General features: G+C 45.0%; 1 protein-coding gene across 5 annotated transcripts in view; it reads left to right on the top strand.

The window, feature by feature from the left end:
• The window catches only part of LOC147022485 (neurabin-2-like), a 262,931-nt gene that overhangs the window by 201,794 nt on the left and 37,325 nt on the right, over positions 1–23,812 (top strand). For 2 of the 5 annotated variants that reach the window (XM_085893427.1, XM_085893425.1), the window contains 4 exons: positions 14,258–14,332; positions 16,177–16,345; positions 16,980–17,024; positions 20,864–20,992. In XM_085893427.1, coding sequence (XP_085749553.1) covers positions 14,258–14,332; positions 16,177–16,345; positions 16,980–17,024; positions 20,864–20,992 — 418 coding nt within the window. Of the gene's footprint in view, positions 1–14,257; positions 14,333–16,176; positions 16,346–16,979; positions 17,025–20,863; positions 20,993–21,213; positions 22,653–23,812 lie in introns of those variants that run through there. The other 3 variants (XM_085893428.1, XM_085893429.1, XM_085893426.1) reach the window with 3 other exon arrangements.

The following is a 23,812-nucleotide window of genomic DNA, read 5'->3' as shown; positions in this document are numbered from 1 at the left end:
TGGAGTGTTTTTAGTCCCAGCAGTGGAATGTTTTTCCTCCCAGTAGTGGATTGTTTTAGTCCCACCAGTGGATTGTTTTAGTCCCAACAGTGGATTGTTTTAGTCCCAGCAGTGGAGTGTTTTTAATCCCAGCAGTAGAGTGCTTTTTGTCCCAGCATTGGAGCATTTTTAGTTCCAGCAGTGGAGCGTTTTTAATCCCAGCAGTGGAGCGTTTTTTGTCCCAGCAATGGAGCATTTTTAGTTCCAGCAGTGGAGAGTTTTTAATCCCAGCAGTGGAGCGGTTTTTGTCCAGCAGTGGAGCGGTTTTTGTTCCAGCAGTGGAGTGTTTTTAATCCCAGTAGTGGAGTGTTTTTAATCCCAGCAGTAGACTGTTTTTTGTCCCAGCAGTCGAGCGTTTTTAGTTCCAGCAGTGGAGCGTTTTTAATCCCAGCAGTGGAGCGTTTTTTGTCCCAGCAGTGGAGCGGTTTTAGTTCCAGCAGTGGAGTGTTTTTATTTGCAGCAGTAGAGTGTTTTTGGTCGCAGCAGTGGAGTGTTTTTAGTTCCAGCAGTGGAGCATTTTTAGTTCTTGCAGTGGAGCGTATTTAGTCCCAGCAGTGGAGTGTTCTTTTGTCCCAGCAGTGGAGTGGTTTTAGTTCCAGCAGTGGATCATTTTTAGTTCCAGCAGTGGAGTGTTTTTAGTTCCAGCAGTGGAGCCTTTTTAGTTCCAGCAGTGGAGTGTTTTTAGTCCCAGCAGTGGAGTGTTTTTAGTCGCAGCAGTGGAGCATTTTTAGTTGCGGCAGTGGAGCGTATTTAGTCCCAGCAGTGGAGTGTTTTTAGTCCCAGCAGTGGAGTATTTTTAGTCCCAGCAGTGGAGTGTTTTTACTCGCAGCAGTGGAGCGTTTTTAGTCCCAGCAGCGGAGTGTTTTTAGTTCCAGCAGTGGAGTGTTTTTAGTCCAAGCAGTGGAGCGTTTTTAGTCCCAGCAGTGGAGCATTTTTAGTCCCAGCAGTGGAGCGTATTTAGTCCCAGCAGTGGAGCGTTTTTCGTCCCAGCAGTGGAGCGTTTTTCGTCCCAGCAGTGGAGTGTTTTTAGTCCCAGCAGTGGAGCATTTTTAGTTCCAGCAGTGGAGTGTTTTTCGTCTTAGCAGTGGAGTGTTTTTAGTTGCAGCAGTGGAGCATTTTTAGTTGCAGCAGTGGAGCGTTTTAGTCCCAGAAGTGGAGCATTTTTAGTCCCAACAGTGGATTGTTTTAGTCCCAGCAGTGGAGTGTTTTTAATCCCAGCAGTAGAGTGCTTTTTGTCCCAGCATTGGAGCATTTTTAGTTCCAGCAGTGGAGCGGTTTTAGTTCCTGCAGTGGAGTGTTTTTATTTGCAGCAGTAGAGTGTTTTTTGTCCCAGCAGTGGAGTTTTTTTAGTTCCAGCAGTGGAGCTTTTTTATTCGCTGCAGTGGAGCGTTTTTAGTTCCAGCAGTGGAGCGTATTTAGTCCCAGCAGTGGAGCGTTGTTAGTCCCAGCAGTGGAGCGTTGTTAGTCCCAGCGGTGGAGTGTTTTTAGTTCCAGTGGTGGAGCGTATTTTGTCCCAGCGGTGGAGTGTTTTTAGTTCCAGCGGTGGAGTGTTTTTAGTCCCAGCAGTGGAGCGTATTTAGTCCCAGCAGTGGAGTGTTTTTAGTCGCAGCAGTGGAGTGTTTTTAGTCGCAGCAGTGGAGTATTTTTACTCCCAGCAGTAGAGCATTTTTAGTCCCAGCAGTGGAGTGTTTTTAGTCGCAGCAGTGGAGCATTTTTAGTTCCAGCAGTGGAGCGTATTTAGTCCCAGCAGTGGAGTGTTTTAGTCCCAGCAGTGGAGTATTTTTAGTCCCAGCAGTGGAGTGTTTTAGTCCCAGCAGTGGAGTATTTTTAGTCCCAGCAGTGGAGTGATTTTAGTCGCAGCAGTGGAGCATTTTTCATCCCAGCAGCGGAGTGTTTTTAGTTCCAGCAGTGGAGTGTTTTTAGTCACAGCAGTGGAACGTTTTTAGTTCCAGCAGTGGAGTGTTTTTAGTCCCAGCAGTGGAGTGTTTTTAGTCCCAGCAGTGGAGCATTTTTAGTCCAAGCAGTGGAGCGTATTTAGTCCCAGCAGTGGAGCGTTTTTCGTCCCAGCAGTGGAGTGTTTTTAGTCCCAGTAGTGGATTGTTTTAGTCCCAGTAGTGGATTGTTTTTGTCCCAGCAGTGGATTGTTTTAGTCCCAGCAGTGGATTGTTTTAGTCCCAGTCATGGTTTGTTTTAGTCCCAGCAGTGGATTGTTTTTACTCCCAGCAGTGGATTGTTTTCGTCCCAGTAGTGGATTGTTTTATTCCCAGCAGTGGATTGTTTTTCATCCCAGCGGTGGAGTGTTTTTTAATCCCAGCAGTAGAGTGCTTTTTGTCCCAGCATTGGAGTGTTTTTAGTTCCAGCAGTGGAGTGTTTTTAGTCCCAGCAGTGGAGTGTTTTTAGTCCCAGCAGTGGAGCATTTTTAGTCCAAGCAGTGGAGCGTATTTAGTCCCAGCAGTGGAGCGTTTTTCGTCCCAGCAGTGGAGGGTTTTTAGTCCCAGTAGTGGATTGTTTTAGTCCCAGTAGTGGATTGTTTTAGTCCCAGCAGTGGATTGTTTTAGTCCCAGCAGTGGATTGTTTTTGGTCCCAGCAGTGGATTGTTTTAGTCCCAGCAGTGGATTGTTTTAGTCCCAGCAGTGGATTGTTTTAGTCCCAGTCATGGTTTGTTTTAGTCCCAGCAGTGGATTGTTTTTACTCCCAGCAGTGGATTGTTTTAGTCCCAGTAGTGGATTGTTTTAGTCCCAGCAGTGGATTGTTTTTCATCCCAGCGGTGGAGTGTTTTTTAATCCCAGCAGTAGAGTGCTTTTTGTCCCAGCATTGGAGTGTTTTTAGTTCCAGCAGTGGAGTGTTTTTAGTCCCAGCGGTGGAGTGTTTTTAGTCCCAGCAGTGGAGTGTTTTTAGTCCCAGCGGTGGAGTGTTTTTAATTCCAGCGGTGGAGTGTTTTTAGTCCCAGCAGTGGAGTGTTTTTAGTCGCAGCAGTAGAGTGTTTTTCGTTCCAGCAGTGGAGCGTTTTTAGTTCCAGCAGCGGAACGTTTTTAGTCCCAGCAGTAGAGTGTTTTTAGTCCCTACAGTGGAGTGTTTTTTGTCCCTACAGTGGAGTGTTTTTAGTCCCAGCAGTGGATTGTTTTAGTCCCAGCAGTGGAGTGTTTTTCGTCCCAGCAGTGGATTATTTTAGTCCCAGTAGTGGATTGTTTTAGTCCCAGCAGTGGATTGTTTTAGTCCCAGCAGTGGATTGTTTTTGGTCTCAGCAGTGGATTGTTTTAGTCCCAGCAGTGGATTGTTTTAGTTCCAGCAGTGGATTGTTTTTCGTCCCAGCAGTGGATTGTTTTCGTCCCAGCGGTGGAGTGTTTTTAGTTCCAGCGGTGGAGTGTTTTTAGTCCCAGCAGTGGAGTGTTTTTAGTCACAGCAGTAGAGTATTTTTATTCGCAGCAGTGGAGCGTATTTAGTCCCAGCAGTGGAGTATTTTTAGTCGCAGCAGTGGAGCATTTTTAGTCCCAGCACTGGAGCGCATTTAGTCCCAGCAGTGGAGCGTTTTTAGTCCCAGCAGTGGAGTGTTTTTAGTTCCAGCAGTGGAGTGTTTTTAGTTCCAGCAGTGGAGTGTTTTTCGTCCCAGCAGTGGAGCATTTTTAGTTCCAGCAGTGGAGTGTTTTTAGTCCCTGCAGTGGAGTGTTTTTAGTCGTAGCAGTGGAGTGTTTTTCGTCCCAGCAGTGGAGCATTTTTAGTTCCAGCAGTGGAGTGTTTTTAGTCCCTGCAGTGGAGTGTTTTTAGTCGTAGCAGTGGAGCATTTTTAGTTGCAGCAGTGGAGTGTTTTTAGTCCCAGAAGTGGAGCGTTTTTCGTCGCAGCAGTGGAGCGTATTTAGTCCCAGCAGTGGAGTATTTTTAGTCGCAGCAGTGGAGCATTTTTAGTCCCAGCACTGGAGCGCATTTAGTCCCAGCAGTGGAGCGTTTTTAGTCCCAGCAGTGGAGTGTTTTTAGTTCCAGCAGTGGAGTGTTTTTAGTTCCAGCAGTGGAGTGTTTTTCGTCCCAGCAGTGGAGTGTTTTTAGTCCCAGCAGTAGAGTGTTTTTAGTTCCAGCAGTGGAGCGTTTTTAGTTCTCGCAGTGGAGCGTTTTAGTCCCTACAGTGGAGTGTTTTTAGTCCAAGCAGTGGATTATTTTCGTCCCAGCAGTAGAGTGTTTTTAGTTCCAGCAGTGGAGCATTTTTAGTTCTCGCAGTGGAGCGTTTTAGTCCCTACAGTGGAGTGTTTTTAGTCCAAGCAGTGGATTATTTTCGTCCCAGCAGTGGATTGTTTTAGTCCCAGCAGTGGATTGTTTTAGTCCCAGCAGTGGATTGTTTTAGTCCCAGCAGTGGATTGTTTTAATCCCAGCATGGATTGTTTTCGTCCCAGCAGTGGATTGTTTTAGTCCCAGCAGTGGATTGTTTTAGTCCCAGCAGTGGATTGTTTTAATCCCAGCAGTGGATTGTTTTAGTCCCAGCAGTGGATTGTTTTAGTCCCAGCAGTGGATTGATTTTCGTCCCAGCAGTGGATTGTTTTAGTCCCAGCAGTGGAGTGTTTTTCGTCCCAACAGTGGATTGTTTTAGTCCCAGCAGTGGATTGTTTTCGTCCCAGTAGTGGATTGTTTTAGTCCCAGTAGTGGATTGTTTTAGTCCCAGCAGTGGAGTGTTTTTCTTCCCAGCTATGGATTGTTTTAGTCCCAGCAGTGGAGTGTTTTCGTCCTAACAGTGGATTGTTTTAGTCCCAGCAGTGGATTGTTTTAGTCCCAGTCGTGGATTGTTTTAGTCCCAGCAGTGGAGTGTTTTTCTTCCCAGCTGTGGATTGTTTTCGTCCCAGCAGTGGAGTGTTTTTCTTCCCAGCTGTGGATTGTTTTCGTCCCAGCAGTGGAGTGTTTTTAGTCCAAGCAATGGATTGTTTTCGTCCCAGCAGTGGATTGTTTTAGTCCCAGCAGTGGATTGTTTTAGTCCCAGCTGTGGATTGTTTTAGTCCCAGCAGTGCAGTGTTATTTGAATTACGAGATTAATTACACATTACTTGCTTAACTTGCAGCCTTAAACTCGAGGATTTATAAAATGTCACCTGGGAATATCCTGGGTACTTTGGGTCCTCACACAGGGACTGCTGTTTCATGTGCGCTTTGAAGATAAGCTCCACAGAAGGCACAATCACACTCATTTACTTTGTCACATTTTACACGATATATAATTATCGGACACTGTAGCATTAGTGGTTTACGTTCATTGGTGCAGTGTTGACGGAAACAAAACAAAACAGCGGCTTTATAAACCAAATAAAATCTCAAACAACGAATCAAATTATTTGTGTTCCATTGCCTTGAGTTCCAGAGGATGTTGGTGCAACAGGGGACTCACTGTTGCTTCAAATTTGATTTCATTGCTCTGAAGAAATTTTGCACATCCATTGACATGCAATTTTTGTTGATATCCCAAATTATTTTCCTGTTTCAGTATCGGCCTTTTCATAAAATATTGGAATGATACCCGACTGGCCCAGAGGCCTTGTCAGTGTTTTTTTTTTACCTCTTTCATATTTTCACTTTGTACATTGTCCTGCATTACTGTACCATCTCCTCACCTTCCTAACCATTGTATTGTCATGTTTTCCTACCCACGGGATGTGATTGCTTCTCCACAGTGATGCCTTTGAGGCATTAAGTTCAGCCTGCTGATTTATTCATTTGAGCCCCCCACCCCCATCCACCCCCCTTCTCAAGGACACACACTCCCTACCAATCCCTTTTTGGTGCTCTGCTATTTTGTGCACTTCACTATGCCCATCTCCTACCCAAATCCAGGTAGTCAAGGAAATTCGGTGATATTCACAATGGTGGTGCTCACATATACCGCCGACAGGTCGGTGGTCTCCCTGTATTCATAGACTCTCCTCCGGTCTCATCCCTTCTGCTCCCTCTCTCAACCCTTCGACCCTTCCCAGCTCCTCCAGGATTCAGCATTCTTCCAGTAACCCCCTTCTCGTTAACTCCTCAACATCCAGGCTAACTGCATGCATCAACTCCTTTCCTCCTCTTTCATGCCATTTGTGGATCTGCCCCGGCTATTCAGCCACGCTCTTCCCTCCAGGGCTTCATGCAAACGGTGCACCACCACCGTGTATCATTCTCCATTCCTACCTTCAATACTTTCCACCCCATTTTTCCTACTTAATCCTAACCCTCTTACTTGGAAGTTTGTGTCTGACTTAGAGGTCTGTGTTTCCTCCCCTCTTCTTTTTTACTGTTTGTTCATTCCCTTGCTTGCTACGTCTACCTGTCGCCACACTGCACCATGCTGTCAGTCCATTGCTTTTTTATCCTTTGGAACATCGATCTTCCATGAGCATCGGTCTTGTATAGAAAAATTAAATGGCATGCTCAATGATACTACGTGAGGCTGTGTGCTCAGAATGTCTCTGTTTGTCCTTGTTGTCCTTGTTTGATCAAATTTTGTCTCTGTTTCTCTGTGATAACCCAAAGCACATCACTTTGTCAACGGACACCTCAGCCTTCGGGACCCCCAATCTTTGATGATAGGAGGGAAACCACGGGGTAACATCCCTGGGTCAGATTGCGGGAGAGTGTGTCGAAGTGGTGCTGAGGTGTCGTCCACCAGACGGCGGTCTCCTTGGGTTAACCTGAGGCGGTCCCTTCGGGTGGGTGCCTGGAATGTCCTATCCCTAAGAGAGGATGATCACCTCTCTGTTATCATCTGAGCTCAAGCCTTTGGATATCAGGATTGCAGCTCTCTCTGAGGTTCGGAGACCGGATTGCGGCGAGATAATGGTGGGTGGTTACAACTACTATTGGTCTGGTCGCTCTGATGGTTACCATACCCAAGGAGTTGCTGCAGCTGTGTCCAATAAGCTGACCCCAATGATAATTGAGGTAACACCGGTCAACGAGCGTATTATGAGATTAAGGATTCGTCACTCCTTAGGTGTCATTTCCCTGGTCTCTGTTTATGCTCCGACTGAGGCGAGTGATCTCACCGTGAAGGATGCATTCTACGCCACGCTCAAGTCTGTGGTTGATCAGTGCCCCAGACGAGATACACTTCTAGTCTTGGGGGATTTCAATGCATCGAATGGAACTGATAGGGATGGTTATGAGGTGTGTGTTGGTCCCCATGGGTCAGGAACTATGAACCAGAATAGCACTAAGTTCCTTGACTTTGCAAGAAGTCATGGACTTAGGGTGGCTGGTTCATGGTTTCAACGCCCACAAGCTCATCGCTGGACTTGGTATTCCAACGCTGGCGGTGTGGCAAAGGAGATTGACCATGTCCTCCTTGACGGTCGTTGGAGGATGATCCAGAACTGCAGGGTCTACCGGAGTGCTCAGTTCCTCAATACTGACCACAGGCTTGTTGTAGCAACTCTAAAGCTGCACCTTAAATCCTGGAGAATGGTACCATCCCAGCCTAGGCTGGATTTTGGCAAGCTCAGGGATGGGAGAGTAGCTGAGGAGTTTGCGAACAGGCTGAGTGGACACTTGGGGGGTCTGGGTGCTATGGGGGGTCCTGAAGAGTTGTGGAGTGCCTTCAAGACCACCGTCCTTTGTTGCCTTTGATGTTGCCGGTGGATGTCTTGGAGCTCACCGCAGGGCAAAGAAGAATTTTGTCTCTCAAGGGACATTGGATACCATTGACCAGAGTCGCAGGGCCAGGCTGAATGGCAGAGCTGAGCTGTTCAGGGAGCTGAGGCGTAAAACTGTACGTGCACTGAGGGTGGACAAGGAGGCCTATGTGCGAGGAATCTGTGAGGGGTAGAGCATCACCTGTGGACAGGTGATTCGCGTCCCGCTTACAGGGGAATTCGCGCATTGCGTTCATCCAAACCCATCCCTCGGAGCACTGCAGTTCGAGCAGAGAGTGGTAGGCTCTTGACAGAGGAGTCTGAAGTGAAGGCCCGCTGGGCCGGTTACTTTGAGTGGTTGTACCAGGCTGATCCCCCAGCTGTCGAGTTGGACGTCAAGGGTGTTACAATCCCTGTTGCTGACCCTCGAATCAACTGTGGTCCACCTTCGCTTGTGGAAACACGGGCTGCGGTGAACCAGTTGAAACGGGGCAAAGCTCCAGGGATCTGTGGCATCCATGCTGAACTTCTCAAGGCTGGTGGAAGTGCTGCACTCGTGTCGTTGCATGCAGTTTTGTGCTCTGCCTTGAACACAGGCATCATCCCAACTGACTGGAAGAGGGGCCTTGTTGTCCCTCTCTGGAAAGGGATGGGTGATCGCCAAGACTGCAACAACTACCGAGGGGTGACGCTGCTCTCAGTGCCAGGCAAGGTCTTTGCTCGGATAATTCTTGATAGGGTTCGCCACCATCTGCTTGAGCACCAGCGTCCAGAGCAGTCAGGCTTTACACCAAAGAGGTCAACGATTGACCGTATCCTTGCCCTTCGTGTCCTCACCGAACGCAGACGAGAGTTTCGGCAGGGGCTGCTTGCATCCTATGTTGATCTCTGTAAAGCGTTCGAGTCAGTGAATCCGGATGTCTTCTGGAGGATTCTTGGTCTTCGTGGGGTGCCACCAAAACTGATCGATCTGATGTCTGAACTCTACTCTGGTACTGAGAGTGCTGTGAAGTGTGGTGGTAAGATCTCTGACTGATTTCCAGTTGTTACTGGAGTTCGTCAGGGGTGTGTACTGGCCCCCACACTTTTCAGCACTTGTATGGACTGGATTTTAGGGAGGATGTCGGAGAGATCAAGCTGCGGTGCATCGTTTGGGATGTCAAGATCTCAGACCTTGATTTTGCAGATGATGCAGTCATCTTTGCGGAGACTTTAGACATCCTTTTGGGGGCCCTCGAGGTGCTGAATGAGGAGTCGGAGCCGCTGGGATTACGGGTTTCTTGGGTCAAAACTAAGATCCAGACTTTCGGTGACATCTTGGATGCTGCTGTCCTGTCTGTGTCTGTTTGTGGTGAGGATGTTGGGGTCGTGGAGAGATTCACTTACCTTGGCAATGATATTCATGTCTCTGCTGGCTGCGAGTCAGAGGTCAATAGATGTCTGGGTCAGGCCTGGGGAGTCATGGATTCACTGGATCATGGGGTGTGGCGCTGCCGGTACCTGTGCGGGAGGACGAAAGTCCGAGTCTTCAGGTCCTTGGTGCTTCCAGTCTTGCTCTATGGATGTGAGACTTGGACTCTGACCAAGGATCTGAGACGGAGACTTAATTCCTTTGGTACCAGGTCTCTTCGGAGAATCCTTGGCTATCGCTGGTCGGATTTTGTGTCCAACGAGCGGTTGCTGAGAGAGACTTGGATGAGATTTGTTACCTGCATAGTCCGTGAGCGTCAGTTGCGGCTGTATGGACATGTGGCTCGTTTTCCTGATGCTGATCCTGCTCACCAGATTCTCTCAGCGAGGGAGTCTCATGAATGGAGGAGGCCAGTGGGCCGACCACGTTCCTCGTGGTTGCAGCAGGTTGACCATCATCTCAAGGAGATGGGGATAGGCCTGGCATCTGCCTGGGGGATGGCCAGATGGAGGCCCCTGGAGTACCGTCGGAAAGTGGACGCAGCGACGCGCTGTTCTGGCACATGCTCCCATACCTGACCTGGTCCTTGTCTGTTCAGTGTACCAGCTCTTCCACGATTCTTCCATGAGAACTATGTATACAAAAAAATCCCTTATTTCTCCAAGTCTTCCTCTATTCTGTCCCTCAACCCTGCTGTTGGTATGCACCCCCCCCTCTTTTTCTGCTGTTCTTTTTGTTCTGTTACATCCTGATCCCTTTTCCATTGTTGCTTCTCTGCGTGCCTTGACACCATACTAAAAAGAGTAATCAAGTAAATCATTATATTGCACAAAACTACGAAGCACGATTTGGGATTCGAATGGCATCTGGTCTTTGGTCTTGTGGATTCATAATTAATACACAAACGGAGGGTGTACCATCAACAACGCAAAGATGATCACATGTAGATTTCACTTCCCTCAATTTATTTCTCTGGCCATCCCTTCGAGGTAAACTTCGTGGAGCTAATAATCCTCTTGATCTGATGAATGTCTTGAGTGGATGATATTGTTCTGAATTCTAGTCCGCCCAGCGTGCGATCGGCCACGTACTCGAATCGCGACCGCGTCGCCCACCGGAACGGATCATTCAGTCGTGACCCTCCCGGAACAACGCCGGGAGCTAGTCACGGGTGGGTCTTTCGACCTCACCACAATCGTGCCAATTGGCCACCCACGCAGGATAGGGTTGTTCGCCAAATTCGACCAACCTAAGTACCTGCGCGAGTAGTTAACCGGGCGATCGTACCTCGCCGCAGGCCGGCCTAGGACACGAACCGCTTAAGCGGTCCGTTCCGTGCTTCAGTGATAACCGAGCGGTGTTATCGCCGACCCCGACGGATGTAATTCTATTTACTGGGTGCTTACACCCTTCTACCAATTCCTTCCGTGATGCAAGATGGCACTTTCAAACAAGGGAAAAGGACGCAACGAAACGGGGAACAGTTCAACAAGCACGTTTATTACACACTCAGACAAGGCACGTATTTACAGCCATACAGTGAACCATGCACGTATATACAGTGATACCGTGAAAGCAAGCAATTGAAGAGTTACAACCGAATAAATGGGCTTTTATTCACACACAGTTACTGAGACAACTCTACTTTTCAAGACGGCACCACCACATGCACTTATACAAAAGCAAAGAAAAGCCACCCTCAAAGACAAGGATGGCAGACAGGTCCGTGGACCAAATGGACGTGGAGCCTGGATGAGCGGCCAGGTGCACGAGACCGAAGGGTCTTACCCGCGCCCTCATTGGCACGATGGCAGGCAAGCCGCAATGTCAGCATAGCTGTGCCTGACTTCGTGCCCCTTGCGTGGCCGGTGAGCTCTCTCCGGCATTCTCCACGCAGGCTCGCGTTACACAGCCTGCACCACGGTTGGGGAGGGGAACGGACGGGGTTACCGGCGCTTTCTCAGCACGGATGCTCACTATGGGGGGGAAATTGTTGATGCCCGGTATGGGGAGGGTTGTTGATGCCCAGTATGGGGAGGGGGATTGTTGAGGCTCTCTTAGCACGTCAACGCTCTCCTGGCGAGACGGGGGTTACCGGCGCTCTCTCAACGCAAAGCTCGTTATGGGAGAGGGGAATTGTTGACGCTCCCTTCCGTGAGCACTCTGGACCGCACTGGCTCCGGCAAAACTCCTCCTGGCTGTGGCCTCCACGACGCCCCTTTCCCGGCGGTGGTCCCCACTCAGCCCTCTGGCTTGCCCCTGAGCCCTTCTCCGCGTCCCTGCTCCGTTCACCACTCTCGCTCTCCTCGCCTCTCACTTCTAACCCGAGCTTCGTCCTGTTCGTCCTTCCTCTCCATAGACCGGCCCCCGTCTGCCCCCATCTGCCTTTCCCCGACTCACTGCTTTGAGCTCCATCCTGTTCTCCGACCCCTCCAGACTGCCGCGAGCTCTGTTGTGCTCGCTCTTACATAGGCCGGGGGAGAAGAAAAATCCGACCCCCGACCTTTGACCTCCAACCTCTGGAAAGCGTACCTGGTGGAAATCATCGGGGCCTCGCCCTGTCAGCGTGACCCCTGACCCCGGCAAAGCCGACGTGGTTGAAATCACCAAAGCCTTGCCCTGTCAGCTCAGCTTCACCCCGCCGAGCTGATGGTGGTGTTTAGCCCTGAAGCTTTGCCTCGACCGCGCGGTTTCTATCCGGCCGAGCCAATGTGTGTGAGTCTCGGGGCTTCGTCCCGACGAGCCGATGGGTGTAACACACCACAGCGTTTGCCTTTCGGCGCGGCTTCGTTCCCGCGAGCCGGCGTGTGTATAAATCACGGAATCTCCGTCCGCCAATGCAGCTTCGTTTTGCCAACGAGCCAATGGGTGTATGCGTGTTTCGCCGGGGCTTCGTCCGGCCGAACCGATGCGTGTAATGCACCGAGTCCGTCCGCCACGCGGCTTCGTCCCACCCGACCAGCTGATGTGTGTGTGAGTCACCGGGGCTTTTGCCTCTCGGCGCGGCTTCGTCTGCGGCGGAGCGGACGTGGTAGAAATCACCAAACGGCCCTGAGACAGCGCGACTTCGGCGTTGACGGAGCGGACGTGGTAGAAATCACCAAACGGCCCTTAGACAGCGCGACTTTGGTGTTGTCTCTGGGACGAAGGCGATGCTATGTTTGTGGGGTAGCGTTGTTGATGGTAGGGGAGGGAGAAAGGCGAAGATGGTGGGGGTTTGGTTGTGGTTGTTTGGGGGCGTTGTGGGTGGTGGCGCTTTGGTTGTTCTGGGATGATTGGTCCAAAAGAATGATGGAGAAAAGAAAAACGGCTATCTCAAAGGATCACAGCCCTGTGAACACGGAAATTCCCTCTAAACAACGGTGGGGAAATCTAACTACACATATACTTAGCGTCATAACTGATCTGAGGTCCTATATGGTGTCGTGCAAATTTCCACAGCCGTAACAATATTAACAAACTGGTCTCGACAGCTGTCTGATGCTCTTTGTTACAGACTCAGCTCATTCCTCTCCATCCAATCTTTCAAGCAAGTTGTTCTTCATCACCTCCTGCTTCTCCCATATTCTCCTCTCACCTGCTCTACTCTTTCCCCTCCCTCTTCTATTCCTGACACTGAACTACTTGTTCGGTGCACAATACCAAAGGGATGGGACAGGGTGTGTGTGTGTGTGTTTGTGTGTGTGTGTTTGTGTGTGTGTTCTTACACAGATTCACTTTGAAATAGTGATCCCAGGGTGGCCTACATTCAGAGAGCACCCAGGTGTGTGAAAGGGGTCACTCTAACAAATACTCCGGTGAGTCACTGTCTGGTTAAGTGACTTGTATTGTTTGTGTTCTGTCCGTTCCATTTTGTCTTCCTGTTCTTTTTGTACTCTTTGCAATCTGCAGAGGTGTTGCTCTCTGTTATTATTCACACCTTCATTAGTGTGGACTTCTCTATACAGTATAAAGATAAGTTTTTTTACCTGCGACATGTCGCAGGTCTACAATTGCTTCACATAGTTGTTGTTGTTGTTGTTGTTGTGGTTCTTGTTGGGGGTCGATTTTTGAAATTTGCACCCATTGATCGGACAGCTGCCAGACTCCACCCACATTTGTCGCTTGACTCCACCCACCATGGCCCCATCTTGGTTTTCTGGCGTGCCAAGGACATCAGGCCTGTTGGCCTCTGCTGATTAATACACTGCCTGGGTTGTTTGCATCAGATTTCCATTGGCTTTGTTTGGTCCGAGTGTCACTCACAATGAGGCACCCTGAAAAATCGAATCGTATGTCGAATATAAATTAATTATTAGTAAGGTTTAATCAAGTCCGTCAGCACTCACAGTATGCGCCTCCAGAAAAAAAATAGCATCACATAATTTTTTCAACAGCCCCATATTGGGGTTAGACAATCTGTGACCATGTGACGAATCAGCTTGTTCTGATATCACGGTGGCGGAGGGTGACATGGATGAGTGGTGTCAAGTTAATCTTTTAATAGTGCATTAAAGGTGTGTTTCCCAATCGCGGTGTTCATCTTTTAATAGTGCTTTAAATGGGCGTTTCCCAATCAGCCCGTTACCGGATTTTGTCGCAGGTTGTGACCACAGTGCTGTCATTCTTGTTCCAGTATAAATATGGAATAGATTGTTCCACCTGTTAATATCACATGCAGTTGAATTGTTGTTGCATTTTCTGAATTTGGTAACGAGTCACCGATACATGTCAATGTATGGGTCACGTGTATTTCTTACCCATGTGATGTGTAAATTACTATATCCCCAAATATTGGTCCCCCTGATACATGTACCTTGTCCTGTTTCTTGCACACGTTATAGCATTCCTGCCGAAAGTGAAGCTTTCGGCTGTGGCAGTGCTGACGCAAATAGCTAAGTGACTTGATGTCTTTCAGAAAATTTGGACGGTAAGGTCATTATTGAGTCAGTGAAGTTTTGAATTGACAATCCGATAATGAATTGTTAATTTTCCTGCCAAATCCTTAATGGTACCACGTTCAGCTAGATTTAAATCAACATCTTTTGGGAGGCCAGTTCAGTGTCCTCACCACCATGATTGCACCTGTTGATTACTTGATTGGGCCTTTATTTTGAACAATGCACTTTATTTCTGTAGGTCAATCTTGATTGCACACCGACTAATTGTGGCTCAGAGAATGGAGACTGTTGTTGAAAGTGCTCATTAAATTTGCTTCATAATTCAATTAATCTGTCATTTTACCCAGCAATGCTTTCCTGAAGTTGACCGGCAAGGGGCGGAGGGTAGACAAGGAGAATGCAAGACTTTCTTCAAACAGCCGGTAAGAGATTTCCTCTTATAGTGGAATGTTGATCTGGTTTCTTAAACTGGTGTTGGCATCAAATTAAAATTGCTTCGCACTCTTTATGTGGTCGCTCCTGAAGAAAAAAAGCAAGTCATCAAAATTTTGGTTTGAGAACTTGATGTCTCATTCATCTTTATTGAGATCATTTGTTGTTGGCTCTCCAAAGAGCACAAGTACGGTATGTGTTTATGCATTTCCTTCAACTGAAGTTTCCACAATTTATCTCATGTAACTTCGCTTAAACTATTCCTTTTGTATAAAGATGGAATGGGAGGAATGGGAATACAGGTACCCCAAAATAACAGAACCTATACTACTTAATATAAAAATCCTCATTTGTCACTTAAATGGCACAATATTTGGCACAGATTACCTTGAATAGGCCATGAACGACTGTCCATAAATGTGCTTAAATGGCGTGCTCCAAATGCTTACCATGGGTGCTGAAAGCACACTTGGATTTGATGGGAAAAATTGTTGATCACTTTGACACATACCGCTGCAGCAATTAAGATAATTTTATCAATAATTGTTGCTTTAAGTTCTTCATTGGATTGTGTCCTTCCTTTGTAGACGTTGTTCTTCAGATAGCCCCAAAGATAGAAATGTGGCGGTGACGGATCTGGTGAGTGTAGGATCCATTCTACAGCAAGTCTTCGACTGATGACTCTGTTACCAAGTGCATGTTGAGCCAATTCAATGAATCATTTGAAGTGTGGGAAGTGGTTCCACCCTGATGAATCCAATGTTCCTCTCGCAAAACCCCTCTGCAACTGCCTTGAGCCCTTCAAAACTTCCCCAAAACTTGGATGTAACATGACAGTCAATGCCTTGCCTTGCCTTTGTCATCATCAAATCAGCAAAGGCCGAAGATTCCATGTTTGTTGATTGCAACCCAGGCAGTGCATTTTTATGAGTTGAGAGGTCACGAGCATTAGATCGGGTGGGGGTTAGTGGGAAGGGAGGGGTAGGCATTGTCCAACCCCAGTAGGCTATAAACAGTTCTTAGAGTTGACATGCCTATAAAGAAGGAAATGGGCCTCATCAGAAAATAAGACATTGTCAAGGAAGTTAGGCTTTTCTTCTATCTAGTCTACAAACTACTGGCACATTGTCACTCTTTTCTGCACATGGGCTGCAGTCAGTTTGTGTTTAGTCTGAATTCTGTATGGATACAGTTTCACATCTTGGATGAGAATTTGTCTCCCTGATTCACGTTAAATTCCAAGTTGACTCCAAAGCCTGAGTGATTTATTGGGGCTTCTGCCCACTGAATCACGAACAAGGTTAATGTTCTTCCAGACCTTACGTCAGAAGACCTTACATCTTGAGGATGTCCTCAATGTGTTTGTCCTCCAATAGTTTTACTGTTGAGATTTATGATGGTGCCTTTTTCTCTGAACCTTTTGACCCATGTAAATATCCGTTACTTGCAGGGCGCAGTGTAAGTTCAAAACTCCTGTTTAAACTCCATTTCAGTCTTCTTGTAGGAGTCTGTTTTAAGAAAAATCTCCTTATAATGTCTTTTGCCTAATTGTCCATGGCATCTTTAAAAAGGTGAGAATCGTCACCAACTTTGGTTGTCTGTCTTGTGGTTCATTTTCTTTAAACACCTGAAAAAACAAGAAGTTGTCATTCGTAAGACAGAAGATATTAGAAAAATAGGTGGGTTCCGTTTTTTGGGGGTCACCCTGTGTGTTCACCTTCAACCTTATCTACGTGATGAGCTGATGAACTTGTGGGTGATAATCCTTAATATACATAATTATTGGGATGTACACTGATTCATGATGTATGTTGTTGTTGATTTGCCACTGCAGGGAGGCATCTGAAGAAAGGTCTCAGTCCAATGGTGACTCCCTTCTACCAGAGTTTGCTGAAAATGCCAGAGAAGGACGAGAAGAGAGGATCTCTGATGGTTCTCTATCATCATCTGGTGGCTGTCCATCACCCAGTTCCTCTGCATCCTTTTCCAACCACAACCCGAAGGTGTGTGTGTTTGGTGTGTGTATTCACTATGGCCGCTCTCTTGTATTAACAGGAAATTATAGGAACTCAACAGCTCTTGTCTCATCCATGGATATTTCTCATATTTCCTTTATTTCCTCGAGTCCTATTTGCTTCCAGGAAACACGGAAATTGTGGTTAATCATTTCGGAATTGCCATTGTTTCATTTTAATGCTGAAAATTATGCAAAAAATTTTTTTGCCCCAATAACAACTGGTTAAAAGTGCCCAAACAAGCCAAAACGGGTCAGTAATAATGCACACAACGCATGCACGAAAGCCTCATTAGTATTCATACGTCATTTCGAAGGTCACGCATTTTTGATGCTCATAACATCTATATATGATACTGTAACTCCTGAATGTATCCAAGACTTTTTCACAGCAATGTATATACATACATGAATAGATACTCATAAATTAAAGATGGAAATACGACTGTGCCTTGGACGATTGTGACCATTCCGTTCATCAGTCCGTTTCAGTGACCCTCGCAGTACAAGGTTGCTTTGCCAATGTAATTTGAATGTTCAATGTGTTATGACATCGCATGGGTTTAATTTTTGTGAGTCGTGCCACATTAACCAAAATGCAGCTGTCTCCTTCCATTCTGCAGATATCCCTCTCCTGGCCATCTTTTTTCAACCGCTCATTAGATTTGGTACAGTACTCATTCCATTTTGCTTTTTCTTTCACCTTTTCCCATTGCTGCATCCTCATGTGGTACACTTCCTGAATGTTTTGCTCTCTGTTATCATTGACAAATTTGCTATAAACACAAACGAATGTGCATTGATCTAATTTTTCACACATTTAATGAGTCAAAAGCTTGTCTTCATATCATTTATATATTTGTCAATTCATCAGATACCCCCCCCCCCAACCAGTTTTTTATTCCATAAACTGCATACCTGACAATAATTTCAACTGCATTGAGATAACTCCTTTATGATGCTCACAATAAGTCCTTTTTTACACATTATTTAACTCACGATAAATCCTTTTTTACACCCTATTTAACTCGCAACAAGTCCTTTATTATACCCTCTTTAACTCACAATAAATCCTTTATTATACCCTAAATTATCTCACAATAAATCCTTTATTATACCCTATTTAACTCACAATAAATCATTTATTATACCCTCTTTATTTCACAATAAGTCCTTTATTATACCCTATTTAACTCACAATAAATCCTTTATTATACCCAATTTAACTCGCAATAAATCCTTTATTATACCCTGTTTAACTCACAATAAATAATTTATTATACCCAATTTAACTCACAAGAAATCCTTTATTTTCCCCTAATTTTACTCACAATAAATCCTTTATTATACCGCATTGAACTCACAATAAATCTTTTTTCAACCCACTTTAACTCACAATAAATCCTTTATTGTACCCTATTTTACTCACAATAAATCATTTATTATACCTTATTTAACTCACAATATATCATTTGTTATATCTTATTTAACTCACAAGAAATCCTTTGTTATACCCTAATTTAATGCACAATAAAGCATTTATTATACCATAATTTAACTCACAATAAATATTTTCTTATACGCTCTTCAACTCACAATAAATCATGTGTGACACCCATTTTAACTCACAATAAATCCATCATTATATCCTCTTTAACTCACAAGAAATCCTTTATTATACCCTAATTTAACTCACAATAAATCCTTTATTATATCCTATTAAACTCGCAATAAATGCTTTATTATACCCTATTTAATTCACAATAAATCCTTCATGAAACCCTCTTTATCACACAATAAATCCTTTCTTATACCCTATTTAACTCACAATAAACCCTTTATTATACCCTAAGTTACTCACAAGATATCCGTTATTATATCTCATTTAACTCACAAGAAATCCTTTATGATACCCTAATTTAACTCACAATAAATCCTTTATTATACCCTATTTAACTCACAATAAATTCTCTATGATACCCTAATTTACCCACAATAAATAATTTATTATACCCTGTTTAACTCACAAGAATTCCTGCATAATCGTCAATTTAACTCACAATAATTATTTTATTATCCTCAAATGAACTCATGAGAATTCCTTTATTATCCTCAGAAATTTTTGAACTTTGTTTGAGTCTTGGACGGCATGTGACAATTTCCAGGCATGGCTCAACACTCTCCATCCAGCACTGAAGTTTACCACGGAGCTGGAATCGTCAAACACGTTACCGTTTTTGGACGTGTTGGTTGATAGATCCAACCTTGGTTTCACAACATCCGTCTACCAGAAGCCCACTTTCACAGGGGAGTGTACTCGGTGGGACTCCTACAGCTCCACGAGAAACAAAATTGCCTTGAACAATATCTTGGTTAACAGAGCACAGAGGATTTGTTTCCCTTGTAATCTTCCTGATGAAATTGACAAAATCATGAATATACTCGGTGAGAATGGTTATCCTGAGCATATAGTTAAGAGATACACACACAAGTTTCTAAACACGACAAAAGATCGGAAGATTGGTCCGGACAAATATCCAGTCTATATCAGAATGCCCTGGAAAGGGCAATCATCACGAAGGTTTGAAGTACAAATCAAGCATATTGTGTCCAACATGTTTCTGGCTGTGCAACCCCGAGTAATCTTTACCTCTCGCCGTTTGCTGATGTCAGTCAACAAGGATGTGCTACCCACCTCACAAACCAGCAATGTTATTTATGAGTTTAAGTGCCGATGTGAAGCTCGGTACGTGGGCCGCACAACACTAAGATTAGCTGATCAGATCAAACAACACATCCCCCTGGCGATTCGAAGAAAGATTGTGAGGGTTAGAACACAACCAGTGCGAGCATGCAGAAATATCCAGCAACCACCGGCCACTGTACCTGCTTCATCTGCCATTGCACAGCACCTGGTTGCCAACCCTATCTGTGCAGATCAGTACAATGCAGAGATGTTCAGGATATGGAGCCGAGGTCAGAGCTCATTTCATTTACGTATGTTGGAAGCAACCTTCATCCTTACCACTGATCCAATATTATGTCGTCAAAAGGAATTTGTATGATCTCTGTGTTTCTTTCAGCATGGAAAGATCAAGGGAAGTACGGTAACAAATGGTGAATGGACCTTTGGGGAAACCCATCCCCCCTCTCTCCAGGATGTGGTTGCAAATGTCAATCATCGACGAACTCCGCTCCAGCCAATGGGAGCTCGAGGTGAAGATGATGAGCTGACCAATGGGCGTTCGGATTAAGCGTGACGTCATTACGGTTGAACCAATCAGCGTCTACCTTATTGAGACCTGCATATAAAGCACGCGCCTTCACTTCCTCCTTCACTTGCTGCGATTTTTTTACCCTGAAGAGTGCAGCATGAAAAGCTTCGGTCACTATTATGTCGTGTTTGTTTGTATCCATATTATTATCCTCAATTCAACTCATGGGAATTCCTTTGTTATCCTCAATTTAACTCACCAAAATTGCTTTATGATCCTCAATTTAACTCACTAGAATTCCTTTATTATCCTCAATTTAACTCACAATAATTATTTCATGATCTTCAAATGAACTCACGAGAATTCCTTTATTATCCTCAATTTAACTCACAATAAATGTTTTATGTGTCGTGTTAGCAGCCCCATCCATGTATCGGTGTGTGGAGTGCAAGAAGAAGAAGAGGTTTGGTGATGTAGGTGTTACACAAATGCTCGAGTGGTGGAAAGGCTTTTAAAATGGACTTGAGTCAGGAATGGATGATTAAAATGCTCAAGTGCAGCCAAGTGTTGTGACTCTTCAAGCATTACACTGTGTTTAACAGTTTATTTTGGCCAATTGATCTGTCATTGTGCGTGATATTTGCTTGCAGATTAATTGGGCCTCGGTTTCAACGGTATGGAAATCATAGTTCATTTGCCCCTGAATTTTGATAAAGTAAACACCAGTCAAAGGGGATTCAAAAGAACTGTTGTTCGTTGAGAAGGCATTTCAGAAGGGAAGCACTTATTTGTTCCTCTGCTCATCAAAATGTGGGACTGGGTTTCCATATCTTTGATCCAATCAAGGAGCATATTGGTGCAATCTGGTTTCAAATTAGTGAGTATGTGAAAGCAGATGTCCTGAAATGGCTGTGTAGATGTCTGAAGATCTTATGCTTCCTTAATTAGAATGTTTCTACACCATTGGAAGTAAGATATATGAGTATTGTGGGAAAACCTTGAAAATCAAGAATTTACATAAACATCAGTTTCGTTTTTTAATTTCCCAACCAAGAAGTGCTGGTTGACCTTTGACTGCCCTCACACATATGCACTCTGGTTTTACTTTGTGTTTTTTTTTTGGGGGGAGTTAGGGAGTGGAGGGATCAGGTTGATCCACCTGATTCAAGTTGGTACCATCTAACACAATCTGAAATCCCATTATCTCATGCGCAAAGCTGGTACTCTACTGTTGTGCTTTCAACACCAACACATTTGGTCTCATCCATACCTGGTGACTCTTCTGTTTGTAGAACTTCTCAATTGGTGAGCACCGCATGAAGGGAACTTCCAGCAGTAGCAGTAGTTGTGACATGCTGGGATGGATGCCTCAAGAGCCTGACATGGGACGTTCACACACATTTGTGGTCTCTTCCAGTGAGGTGTGTGAGAGCTTTTCATAAATAAATAATAATTTGTTTGTTGCTGTTTTAGTGTCGTTTCCCCAGATGTATTATTTTTTATGTCAAATTCGTGAAAGGATTCAAATATTTAATTATTTTATTTCTGTTTTCTCCCCTCCTGTCTCCACTTCTCCTGTCTCTTCTTTTCCTGTTTATTTGTTACGTTTTTTTTTATTGTCCAAATGTGATACCACTGACAGTTTGTTCTGTTTTTGTTGTTTTTTTTTTAACCCTCTGTCACCTCACTTTTCCATGAACCCTGATTTTGTGCAGAAAAGAGAGACCATTTTACCCATGAACAAGTGTATAACTACCTTCGTCACCAAAGGTGATCGGAGGTTATGTTTTCACCCCAGTCTGTCTGTTTGTTACTTGCGAAATTGAACATTCACAAGTACTGTACAGTGGAACTTCCCATAGTTGGCACTTCTTGGAGTTGGCAACTTCTCCTACGTGGCGAGTTTCGGCTGGTCCCAACCGGTCCCGACCAAAGCTAATGCAATTTCTTATTGACAAAACTTCCCAGACTTAGCACTTCTCGTTTCTAGCACTTGTCACCCAAAAGCTGGTCCCAATTAACCAATCAACTTCTCAGACTTGGAAGTAAAGCAAACTTTCACGGTGATAGGCCCAATTGACAATGTAGGCATGGTTTAATGACAGTTCGACTCAAGTTTGATGTTTGGACTCAAATAACGATATAGAAAAGGCACGATGGGTTTGACGAACCAGTCAGCTGGCAACTTGCCTTGCAAACAGTTCAAGCAAATGGCCCTGGCAGGGAAGGTGGAACTCATCAAGAACAGCGATGATCGATCACAAGGAAGTCTGGCGGAACAGTACGGCATCGCCCGAGGTACGGTACAGAACATTCTAAAGTGAAAAGCAGAGTTCATGCAAGCATACGAAGAGAATAAGACTTTTTTTTACCGAGCTCTGCCAGACAAAACACTGCACGTCCGTGGCACAGACTGCAAGGGTGGCAAACGATCGAAGGAACGCCTGACTGCGATGCTTTGTGTCAACATGAAAGGCGAGTTTGAAAAGCCTTTGATCATTGGAAGGTCTGAAAAACCCCGCTGCTTCAAACACATTACGTCCTGCTTCGGTCGCTCTGGTTTCACGGATACGTTCACTGATGATCCAGAAGACGAGATGCCTTTGACCGATCTCGTTCGACGGTTTCAACGTGCAACCGGGTCAGGAGACAATACTCCCATCGAATACGAGGTGTGTGACAACGAACTCGTCACCAGTGACGTCAACTGTATGGAGGACGACAGTCACTGCCCGCTGCCCACTGGTGATGACTACGATGACGACGATGCAGAAAATTAACCATCCCAGACAACACACGATGAGACAAGCGATTGAAATGACGGACAAGCTCAGAGACTTTTTTTCTATGAGAGAAAATGCCCGATTATGTGCAGCTTATCACACAGATGAACAATTCTTTGCGAGAAAAATTCGTGACTTTTTCCCACCAGACAGACTTAATGTCTTTTTTCATTCGCCAGGATAGCTAATAAAATTATTGTTACATGTAATAATGAAGATACATGTATGTAATTTGGTAATTTTAAATAAACACCATTGTATATCTTGCTAAGGTTTTAAAATAGAAGTTATTGTACGTATTTCTTGTGTGTTAATAAATGTACATAAATTGTATAAATCACTTCACTGTTCCATTGTGTCTTTTTGTTGGCACTCTTGCCGGGAACTCCCAACTTCTCGGACTTGGCAATTTCTCGAAGTTGTCACTTTTGGTCCAGTCCCTCGAGGTGCCAAGTCCGGGAAGTTCCACTGTATATTGGTTGGTCTGGTCTGTGATTCTGTCTGTCTATTTGTCTGTTTGTTTGTCTGTATGTCAATCGCCTTCAGTTCACAATTTTAAACCAATCTTCACGAAACTTCACCAAATGATAGACTTCGTCATACACAAGAAGCCTATGGATTTTGAGGTCAAAAAGTCAAAAGGTCAACATCGGCCAAAGGCCAACAACTTTGTCATATTTCTAAAATCATCAATTTTCATCTGATTGGCTTAAAATTTGAAGAGGATTTGCACATCAGGTCAGTGAGGTCAACCAACAATTAATCCTCAATTTTGATCTGATCGAGTTGAAATTTGAAGAGTATTTGCATATCATGCCACTGAATTCAACCAACAACTTTTTTTGAGGTGAAAAGTTCCACATCGACCTAATTTCTAAAATTGAGAGATCGGGCCAAAATTTATATGTCATGATATCTCAAAAATATGACGAGTTATACCAAAACTAGGTGGATTAGTTGGTGAGTTGACAAGAACAAGCCAATTCGATTTTGGTTCAGATCCAGCCTATCAGTGGGATACTAAACGTAAACTGTTCAGCCGAGCGGAGTGCGTGCGTGTTTGCTTTGTCTTCCCAGCGATGTTAAGACCATTAATCTGTAACTTATTCAGGGTGCTGGCAATAGCTCACCTGCTCTTCGTGAAGGACACCTTGGGATCTTTAACATCCACCAACTAATGCCGACGGACACGAGGTCCAGTTTAATGTCCATCCGGGGGATGGTACACATGGTGATGATTCACCTTGCATGCTAACCATACAATCAGGTAGTTTATAGTTAGGCGAACAATCAAACACTGAATAGACGGAGTAAAGGTATGCGTTCCACCTCTGTACCATCCTGTTGTACCTCACATCTCCATCTCTGAGCTTTTCTTCACGTGCTGTAGCCTGTAGCCCAGTCTCTCTTTCATGTACATCTCTGCTCATCCCGGGATGCATCTGAACATTACTTTGC

This window comes from Eptatretus burgeri, chromosome 8, assembly GCF_056783735.1.
Source record: "Eptatretus burgeri isolate ZD-2024b chromosome 8, Ebu_testis_v1, whole genome shotgun sequence".
NCBI lineage: Eukaryota > Metazoa > Chordata > Myxini > Myxiniformes > Myxinidae > Eptatretus > Eptatretus burgeri.
Note: the sequence above shows the minus strand (reverse complement) of the source record. Positions and strands in the feature narration are given on the sequence as shown.